The 10,578-nt window shown below is 44.0% G+C and overlaps 1 protein-coding gene across 2 annotated transcripts in view; it reads left to right on the top strand.

Moving 5' to 3' along the window:
• DNAJC2 (DnaJ heat shock protein family (Hsp40) member C2) overlaps nt 1-10,518 on the top strand; it is a 24,462-nt gene extending 13,944 nt beyond the window's left edge. Inside the window, exons 10-17 of one of the 2 annotated variants that reach the window (XR_014026944.1) lie at nt 192-341; nt 1,456-1,544; nt 1,893-1,962; nt 4,221-4,405; nt 5,337-5,451; nt 6,851-6,958; nt 8,271-8,425; nt 10,361-10,518. Coding sequence is in view for 1 of the 2 variants with exons in the window: in XM_081331319.1 (XP_081187445.1) it covers nt 192-341; nt 1,456-1,544; nt 1,893-1,962; nt 4,221-4,405; nt 5,337-5,437; nt 6,851-6,958; nt 8,271-8,425; nt 10,361-10,435 (933 nt within the window). In the remaining variant the exon portion in view is untranslated. The remainder of the gene's footprint in view (nt 1-191; nt 342-1,455; nt 1,545-1,892; nt 1,963-4,220; nt 4,406-5,336; nt 5,452-6,850; nt 6,959-8,270; nt 8,426-10,360) is intronic. The other variant, XM_081331319.1, reaches the window with a different exon arrangement.
• The last annotated feature ends 60 nt before the right edge of the window (nt 10,519-10,578 follow it).

Genomic DNA, 10,578 nt, shown 5'->3' with positions numbered 1-10,578 from the left:
TCCTCCTCCTCCTCCTCCTCCTCCTTCTCCTTCTTCTTCTTCTTCTTCTTCTTCTCTCTTCTTCTTCTTCTTCTTCTTCTTCTTCTTCTTCTTCTTCTCCTCCTTTCTCCTCCTCCTCCTCCTCCTCCTCCTCCTCCTTATATTATTATTATTATTGTTATTATTTCATTCATTCATTCCTTTTCTCTCAGCAAAGGCAGGCAGAACTAGAAATGGCGCGACTGGCCAAGGAGAAGGAGGAGGAAGAAATGAGGCAACAGACTTTGCTGATGAAGAAAGAGAAGGATATACAGAAGAAAGCGATCAAGAAGGAACGGCAAAAACTGCGAACAACTTGCAAGGTACACAGCTGCTGTTGCTGCTGTTGTCAGACATGCTTTTTTTTTTTCAGCCAGGCGTTCCGGGCCCAACATCCCACGTCTTCAAATACCATCCATAATTGTTAAAACCTGTATTCGTCACTTCTCAGAATTGGTTTTCTCTAGTGAGATGTTTTTCCGCAAGCCGATTTATGTTGAAATTGTGCTTTTGATTCTTTTTTTTTTCAAAATGTCACCAGTCTTTCTGGCTGGGAAAGGGAGGGGCAGACACTTTTACGCGCGCATGTGCACAGGCCCAAATGTACCTGTGCGCACGTACGCATGAAGGGGGCTGCTGACAATGAGGACGATTCACCAGTGGAACGGCTTGCCACCAGAAGTCGTGGGCGCTCCATCACTGGAGATTTTCAAGAAGAGGCTGGACAATCACCTGGTCTGAGATGGGTATAGGTTCTCCTTCTTGAGCAGGGGGCTGGACTAGAAGACCTCCAGGGACCCTTCCAAACTGTTATTTTGTTGATCAGTGGAACGGCTTGCCTCCAGAAGTGGTGGGTGCTCCCTCCCGAGCCTGGACAGCCGTTGGTCCAGGAGAGCAGGGGGTTGGACTAGACGACCTCCAAGGTCCCTTCCAACTTTATATTCTAACTCAGGATACTTTCTGAACATTGAAACTCATCCGGTTGAGCTCCGGATGGCTCCCGACCTTCGCTCCTCCCGCCGTGACCTAAAAACATACTTATTTGAACAAGCCGGCCTGGTCTGATGGGTTTGGGGTATTTTAATATTATTTTAATATTAATTGTATTAATTTTTATTGTAATTGGGCTACATTATTTAATTCTTTCTTAACTTTTGTATACTGTATTTTTATTGTATTTGCCCTTTACACCGCCGTGAGTCCTTCGGGAGAAGGGCGGTATAGAAATTAAATTATTATTATTATTATTATTATTATTATTATTATTATTATTATTATTATTATTATTATTATTATTATTATTATTATTATTATTATCTTAACGTCAGTGTCATAGCAGGGTCAGTCCAACGTGTTGTACGTCAGTTGCATGTCGTTTCTTCCCCCACCCTCATCCCCGAAATCAGAAAATAAAGCATACGGCGGTCCATTTTTCAGAACTGGAACTACTTTTCCGACAACGAGGCCGAAAGTGTTAAGATGATGGAAGAAGTAGAGAAGCTTTGCAACCGGCTGGAACTGGCCAGGTAAGCAGTCCTGACCTCCGCTCTCTTTTTTATTTTATTTTTTTATTTTTAATTCCATTTATATCCCGCCCTTCTCCGAAGACTCAGGGCGGCTTACAAGCTTAGCAGTAGCCTTCATTCTATGTATATGCCTGCTTATTAGGGCTTTCACACACACACCCCAAGCGGCATTATTACAAAGTCAGCTTAATTGCCCCCAACAATCTGGGTCCTCATTTTACCTACCTGGGAAGGAGGGAAGGCTGAGTCAACCTTGAGCCTGGTGGGACTCGAACCTGCACTAATCTTGTTTGTTGACCTTCACGCTTTCCGCCAGATCTGAAATGTCGCCCAATGATTTGTTTTTAGTATGCAGTGCCTGAATGAAGCACTTACCTCCACAACAAAGGACGAAGGGAAGGCCGCAGTATTAAAACAGGTAAATATTAAAATTTTGTGCTGTAAAATAAATAAATAAACCAGCGGAGTGGGGCGAAACGTAGCGAAAGAGGCAGCAACTTCCCCGGTAGAACGGCATCGTTAAAAACACTTTATTCCAGCCGCCACATCTACTAGAGTAATTTTTTTTAAAAAAAATGGAAGGGTTGTATATTTTCTGAGGGCCCTGTAGAACTTTTAAAGGGAGTCCTCGATTTATGACCGCAGTTGAACCCAACATTTTGGTAGTAGCTCAGCGAAAGATTTGTGCCGTGAATTTTGTCCTGCGTTATGACCTTTTGTGCCACGGTTGTGAAATGAATCACTGCAGTGTTCAAGTTAGTAACAGGGTTGTTTAAGTTGACTTTGCTTCTCAAAAGATCACCAAAGGGGATCACGTGACCCCGGGACGCTGTGACCGTCATATATACGAGTCAGTTGCCAAGCGGCCGAATTTTGATCTCGTGCCCATGAGATATTGCAGCGGTTCACAAGCGTGAAAAACCGGTCAGAAGTCCCTTGTAACTTTGTAAAGCCGTTGTAACTTTGAACGGTCGCTAAATGAACTGTCATAAGTCGAGGGCTATCTGTATTTGTCCTCCCCCCCCCAAAAAAAAATACTTCTGCATTCTCAGAAGAGAAAATACAGTAAGAAAAAAAATAATTTTGTTTGGGAAAAGAAGAATTTGAAATCTTCATAATTCAAGGATGAAAAAAAGTACGCAAATGAATCCGTTTATCAAACTACCTGGTGCAAATAAGTGTAACAAAACGATTACTGGCTTGGGTGTAGGTGTGTTTTATATATATATGTTTTCTGAGGTTTTCGCGGGTGTTTGTATGTGGATCTTTGGTCATTCGCGTTTTTCCCCGTGTAGAATTGAAGGTGTAGGAGCAACGTTTCGACGGAACTTTTTTGGGGGTCTTTTTTTGTTCCCCTCCAGAAGGAAATGTTCTTTTTCTTTCCTCACTTTGTAATATTAACAAATCACTTTATTATTTTTTTTACAAAAAGCTTGCTTTGGTCTTCTTTCCCCCTCTCCCCCTCCCCCCCTTCTTGTGCTTCTGCTTCGTACGTTACAGACAGGGAATTATTGTATGTTGATAAATCTGTAAAGAAGCAAATACAGCAGATCAGGAACTATAATTATAATTTTTTTTTTCTACGCCAAATTATTGATCTATACCAGTATTGGCAACCGCCACAGACTTCACCCTTTCGTAAAATCCCCAAACTGCCGAAGCAGCCACCGCAACAAATAACAGGAAACCATAGAACCGCTTCTTTCTTGTCTAGCAACTCCACTTGGTGGTCAACGTATCTTTTGAGGCAGAGAGGTGGAAAAAGTTCTACAGGGTGTATTACCTCCTTCAAGGTGCTCTTAGCCCATTTACGGAGTCACACTACTTGGTCGTGTCTCCTCTGGGTACCTTTCATGCTAGAAAACAGAATAGTGGTGTTGATTTCCTAGTCCAGAGGTCCCCAACCTTTTGGGCACCACCAGGGACCACCGGTTCCGTGGAGAGAGGTTTTTCCGCAGACCGGTGGGTGGGTGGTTTTGTGTGGTTGCTGCATCCCGCGGATGGGGCTTTGCTTGTTTGTGCGGACCGGTTGCTGGCGTGCCGCAGCCCAGTACCAGTGCACAGACCAGGGGTTGGGGACCCCTGTCCTAGATGCCTTCTGATTTGATGGGACAGGGGGTATCCAAGACTACATCCTTAACTAACACTGATTGAGCTATTTTCCATTGCTCCCCAATATCAGCTGCTGGAAATAATCCAGAATTGCACCATGGAGACATTCTCACAATCCTTCGGCGCGTAGGCGAAGGCACAATTTTATGCCTCTTTCTGCAGAAAGAGAGAAGGTCACCCAAAGCTACTGAGCGAAATTTTTTTTAAAAAAGAGATTTAAGTCCTATAGAAAACAAGCAAATGGCCAGTTGTGGTCTCACCTAAAAGTTTCTAAACGTTGTGTTGATTTGAGGAATTTTTTTTCTTTTTTTTTCTTTCTTTTTTTGACTTCACGGTCCGATAAAAGGTCCCATACGGAACGCCGTTAAGACTTTTTTTTTCTCCCCCCAATTGTTATTCTAACGTTCTGCCTTGACTTCTCTCTCCGTTGTCCGTGTTGGCTTCCTCTCCTCGCAAAATAAATTGGGAGGCTCAGGATAGCTCGGGGATTGTGGGAGGGGAAGGACTTTTTTGGGGGTTTTTGGTAGTCCAGTTTGAGAGGTGCGTTTGCTTATGTTCATGTAGATAGAACAAGTAAACGAACAGGTAAGGAGAGAAAAAGAAGAAGCAGAAGCTCAAATGCGACAAGCCACCAAGAGCTCGGACAAGTCCACAACTGGAAGTGTTGGGGGCAGCAAGAACTGGTCTGAAGATGATCTCCAGTTGCTAATTAAAGCAGTCAATCTCTTTCCTGCCGGGACAAACTCAAGGTAAGCCTATATTTATTATTTGAGCATCTGTCGGCAGCCCTATCGAGTCTCTTCTTAAAAACCTCCATTGATGGAGCGCCCACAACTTCTGGAGTCCAGTTGCTCCACTGAATAATTGTCTTCGTTGTCAGGAAATTTCTCCCCTTAGTTCCAGGTTGCTTTAATGACCTTCCATCTGTTGCTTCTTGACCTGCTTTCAGGTGCTTTGGAGAATAGCTTGACTCTCTCTTCTTTGGGGCAGCTCCTGAGATACTGGAACAGTGCCATCATGTCACCCTCTTGGTCCTTCTTTTCATTAGACTAGACATACCCAATTCCTGCAACCGTTTGTCGTAGGGTTTAACCTCCAAAGCCCTTTCATCTGCGCTCCTTCCTAGTTCACACAAAGATCAAGCGAGGGAGGGGGAAGCATATTCAGATTCAGCTAGGTTCTCTCTGTTAAGGGAGCCATCTGCTATCTGCTTCACACCTGCTAAAACGTCCTTGAAAGGTTTCCAGACTGCCGAGTCTTCAGCCAGCTTTTGTAGAATTGGAGACGGTTTCGTTTCTCTAACTAACCCATCAGAAAACAACACCTCCACACACACACACCCCACTTACTCTAATGGCAAGATGAAAACAAGAGGGGCACACAGCTGCCAAATTTTCGCTCTTATAGCAAACATTTGGTTTACTCAATGGCTCCTGTGTTCCCTTAATGACCGCTGCAATATCTGTCACATTGCTGACCTGTTTTACAACCCTCACAACTTAAAAACAATTAACAGACAGGCTCTGTCACAAGTCATAAGTTAAGGACTGCCTGTATTTTTATTTTTCTTTATATAAGGACATTTTGCTTTCCCTTTTTTAAAAAAAAAACACCTTGTGATTTCTTTTCAAAAATTTAGTAAAAGCTTGGGGCTGATTTGCTTTTTTTTTTCACCCATAGATGGGAAGTCATTGCCAATTATATGAATTTGCACTCCACCACGGGGATAAGGCGAACGGCAAAAGACGTCATCAACAAAGCAAAGAGCCTCCAGAAACTTGGTATCGTTATCTTTGTAAGATGGTCTGCATGCTTTCATTTTTTTAATTGACCTTTTGTTTTAAATTCAGTGTTCAACCTGTGGGCTTAAAAATCAGGTCTGGCTGTCCCTGGAAATTTTCCCATCATCCTCCAGTCTGAAGCCGAGGGAGGAAATCTTCAAATCTACTCTCTTTTCTTCCTTGATCTCTCTGCTTTCTTGCTGTTGCACAACATTATGTCTGAATGCCTGAATGATTGATGGCTCTTGTTATCATTCAGTAACCTCTTAAATCAGGGGTCTTCAAACTTGGCCCTTTTAGGACTTGTGGACTTCAACTCCCAGAATTCCTCAGTCAGCTATTTTGATGAACCCGCGGGCTTGGATCCGGACCAGGGGTCTTCAAAATTGGCCCTTTTAGGACTTGTGGACTTCAACTCCCAGAATTCCTCAGTCAGCTATTTTGATGAACCCGCGGGCTTGGATTCGGACCAGGGGTCTTCAAACTTGGCCCTTTTAGGACTTGTGGACTTCAACTCCCAGAATTCCTCAGCCAGGCACGCGTGCCTGGCTGAGGAATTCTGGAAGTTGAAGTCCACAAGTCATCAAAGGGCCAAGTTTGAAGACACCCCCCTGCTCTTAATTAAAAGGTTGTTGTTAAAACAGAATTGCCATTAATTCGAAATGAGATTTTTAGGCCTGTTCAGAGGCACTTACTTCGGTGCATCCAGTGATTGTAAAAACTCTAGTGTAATGGAATTTGCACCAGACAAAAAACTCTTGGCTTATAGAGGTTTACTGCAACACGCTCATCTGATACTACACATGTATAGAACGGTTAGCTGCTGTCACTGAGAACATACATTAAATGGGGTTTCTGCTCCTCCTGCTGGAGGCCAAATTGCTCCACCAATATAGATTTATCAAAGAAACGTAATTGGGTGGCCTTTCAGGAAAATAATAATTAAAAAAATCAAACTCCAATTAAACAGTTGTTAGCATCGCAAAATAATCAGAAATGGCTTTTTTTTAAAGAATTGAGGGATGCTTAAACTAGGTGTACAAGCCTTTTGCTTCTGAGTAGGAAAAATAGGGGACCCTGTCTTAAACTGACTCAACTTTCATTCCCAAGTTGCTTCCAAGAAATGTTGTAGACATGCAGACCAAATAGACGTGTGAATCAGTTACGGCGTCTGGAAAGAATCTCCATGTAGTGGGGGGGGGGAGAAGCGGTCGTTATTGAATACTATTACAAAATCCTCCCAGTATTCAGTCTGCAAGCGAAAAAGGACGCGTTGTGTTCCCAGGCTTGAATCGTTGGAGCATAGATGAAATCTTGACTTAAATCAAAAAAGTTGATGAAGACTCACTCGAGTTTCTTTCCTACGACTTCATTAGCCGGCGTTTTCTCTCAAAACGTTCTCCTTGTCGTTAGATCCCCACCAAAAGGACGACGTCAACAAGAAAGCTTTCGATAAATTTAAGAAAGAGCACGGAGTCATACCCCAAGCAGACAGCGCCGCTCCGTCAGAACGTTTCGAAGGTAAGCGGAGAACCGCTGACGCGTCTGTTGGTGTATTCTACTTGGAGATCACGTTCCTTTAAATCACAAGTCCCCCCAACCTTTTGGGGCGCCAGGAACCACCGCTTCCGTGCAGAAAGGTTTTTCCGCGGACCGGAGAACGTGTGGTTTTGTGTGCTGCCTGCATCCCACGGACGGGGCTTTGCTTGTTTGTGCGGACCGGTTGCTGGCCTACCACGGGCCGGGCGGGTTGGGGACCCTTGCTTTAAAGGCCAGGATGTGCTGATAACAGAAATCTTCGAATTATAACCGTTCATTTTGTGTCCTAATATCAGTAGAGCCCAGTATTAAGAAGGTATATTTAGATGGAATGGAACGGAACGGAACAGAACAACAGAACAAAATAGAACAGAATAGAAATACAGAATAGAATAGAATAGAAGAGGATAGAAATACAGAATAGAAGAGAAGAGAAGAGAAGAATAGAATAGAATAGAATAGAAGAGGATAGAAATACAGAATAGAAGAGAAGAGAAGAGAATAATGGAATGGAATAGAATAGAATAGAATAATGGAATGAAGAATAGAATAGAATAGAATAGAATAGAATAGAATAGAATAGAATAGAATAGAATAGAATATAGGAATGAAGAAATAGAATAGAATAGAATAGAATAGAATAGAATAGAATAGAATAGAATAGAATAGAATAGAATAGAATAGTGGAATGAATAGAATAGAATAGAATAGAATAGAATAGAATAGAATAGAATAGAATAGAATAGAATAGAATAGAATAGAATAGAATATAGGAATGAAGAAATAGAATAGAATAGAATAGAATAGAATAGAATAGAATAGAATAGAATAGAATAGAATAGAATACAGAATAGAATAGAATACAGAATAGGATAGGATTGGATAGGATAGGATATGATATGATAGGATAGAACAGGATAGAAATACAGAATAGAATAGGACAGGACAGGATAGGATAGGAGCTGGAAGGGACCCTGGAGGTCTTCTAGTCCAGCCCCCTGCTCAAGCAGGAGAACCTAGGTCCTAGGCCATCTCAGACAAGTGACGAGATATATTTAGCATTTTCACTGTGTTGCCCAGACAGCCTGAAGTATTGGGATTCCTTCAAATTCGCAGACCAGACTAGGAAATAAAGCTAGCGCTGTCTTTGGGAAGCGACTCATGGGTTTTCAAGAACCGTTATTAAAAAGACGAGACGCGCTTCGGTGGGGAAGAAAGCTACCCATCCGGCCATGGAAAATATTTTCAAGGGAATTCTTTCCAGGAGAGTCCCCCGCTCATTCGTTTCCCACAGTCTCATTTACAGACGCCTCTCCGTGGACAACCGAGGAGCAGAAGCTTTTAGAACAGGCTCTGAAAACGTATCCGGTCAACACCCCCGAGCGATGGGAGAAAATAGCAGCCTCCGTCCCGGGCCGATCTAAAAAAGATTGTATGAAGCGATATAAGGTGAGCCAATGTCGGTTCTGCTTTTTCTTTTTTCTTTTTTTTTTAGTTTTAAGAATTAAAAACACTATACACACCATTTAGGACTGGAACGGGTGTAACTTTGGGCCGGGCTTTTCAACCTTTTCACCCGTTGTACCACTTTTAGGATATGGCAACATCCGAGTCCCACCAGTCGCCTAGCAAAGTGTCAAAAACTTGACCAAAAAAAGAGGAAAAAAGTGATGAAGTACAGGTAGTCCTCGACTTACAACAGTTCGCTTAGTGACTGTTCGAAGTTACAGTGGCACTGGAAAAAGTGCCCTCCAAGTCACAGCCAAGCAAGACCCCTGCCTGCTCTCCCGGCAGCGCTCTTCCTCCTGTCCGAGGTTTTCACTGTTGTGAACATTTCTGTTGAGGATTGGCAGCAGGGGTGGGGTGGGGTGGGTGTTTGGTTTTTATTCCCCCCCCCTCTGCTGGGTGGTTGCAGCAGGTTTTGGCTGCTTCACATGACCCTGGGACACTGTGACCGTCATAACTATGAATCAGTAGCCAAGCATCTGAATATAAATCACAAGACCCTGGAGATGCTGCAACATTCCAGCTGATCAGCGCATCTTCTGGGCTCAGCAGCGCCGAGCTCCACCTGGATCCTGGCGCTGATCCTGGGGCTTCCGCTGAGCCCTGACAGCCCTGCAGCTCCAGCCGTCTCTCGCTCAGGCTTGTGCAGTGCTGGCACCGATTCAGCTCATTCCCCTCCCCCGCTACCACTTTTCTAGGATGGTCACGTACCACCTGCCAGGTGCCAATGTACCACTGGTGGTACCTGTACCACTGGTTGAAAAGCCCTGACTTTGGAGACCGGTCATAAATCCCTACATTCAGCACACTGCCGTAACTCTGAACAGTTGCGGAAGGAATAATCCGGTCCTAATTCAAGGGCTACCTACCTGTTTGTAAAGAAATAGCAAGGCCAGTCTTCCTGAACTTTCTTACCTGGGGCTATTGTCGACTACGACCTGCTTAAACCCGTGAAGTACAGGTAGTTCTCGACTTATAACATTCGTTTAGCGACCACTGAAAGTTAAAACAGCACTGAAAAAAAAGATTGTTTTCCACAGGATCAGGTGATCGAAATTCGGCTGCTTGGTTCACATTTACGACGGTCGCAGCGTTCCCCTGGAGGTCACGGGATCCCCTTTTGCGACCTTCTGACAAGCAGCGATTCAACCACTGTGGCAAGAGAGGTCGTAAAATGGGGCAAAACTTACTTTTAACAACTGACTTGCTTAGCGAGGGAAGTTTTGGGCTTAATTCGACTCAATTCGTAAGTCGAGGACTGCCTGCATTTTTAAATTTCGAAGCGAGAAATTTAAATCCAGCATAACCGGATCAAAATCTGCCAGACGGTGGGCCCAAGATTATTACCTGTGCCCTGCTTTTCTTCCAGATGAACCTCTTTCCCCCAATCTTAACAGATGCTGCGAGCCTCAAACACACACACACAAACACACACACCCCACAAAGCCATGGATGCTCTTTGTAGCCTATAATGACAAATGTTGAATTTGCTAACCGCTTGCAGTGCTTGCGTAGTATTGTAGCGCCAAGCGTCTCTTCAGCTGCTCTTAACCTGCTCAGGCAGCGATTCCCAACCTTTTGTGGCGTGTGGCCCAGCTTTGGGGGGGGGTGTCGTGGGGCTTAGCAGGCCGCAAGTTGGGCTGCAAGTTGAGCTGTGCGCGCGTGCCCCAGCCCGCTGCTCGTGGGAGTTGAGCTACGTGCGCACGGGTGCACACCAGCCCATCTCTCCCGCGGCCTGGTTCCGAATACGTCACAACCCGGTAGGGGGCTGCAGCCCAGGGGTTGGGGACCCCTGTGCTAAGGAGCCTCTCTCCTGGATTAAAAAATTTAAAAAAAATATGGCCAAATTCCGTTTATTCTTCCTTCCTTTCTTTCTAGGAGCTGGTCGAAATGGTCAAGGCCAAAAAAGCCGCTCAAGAGCAAGTAGTGAATGCTGCCAAAACCAAGAAATGAGATTTTCCCCCTCCTTCCGTGACAATCCTTAGTGCGTGTTTTTGTTTTGTAATAAAATAAAAAAAAAATACAAATGCAGAATATATTTTTCGTTTTATTGTCTTTCTTTTTTCTAGACACCAGCCCTGCCGGTGGTTTTTTTT

This window comes from Vipera berus (genome assembly GCF_964194415.1).
Source record: "Vipera berus genome assembly, chromosome: 6".
NCBI classification, from domain to species: Eukaryota; Metazoa; Chordata; class Lepidosauria; order Squamata; family Viperidae; genus Vipera; species Vipera berus.
Note: the sequence above shows the minus strand (reverse complement) of the source record. Positions and strands in the feature narration are given on the sequence as shown.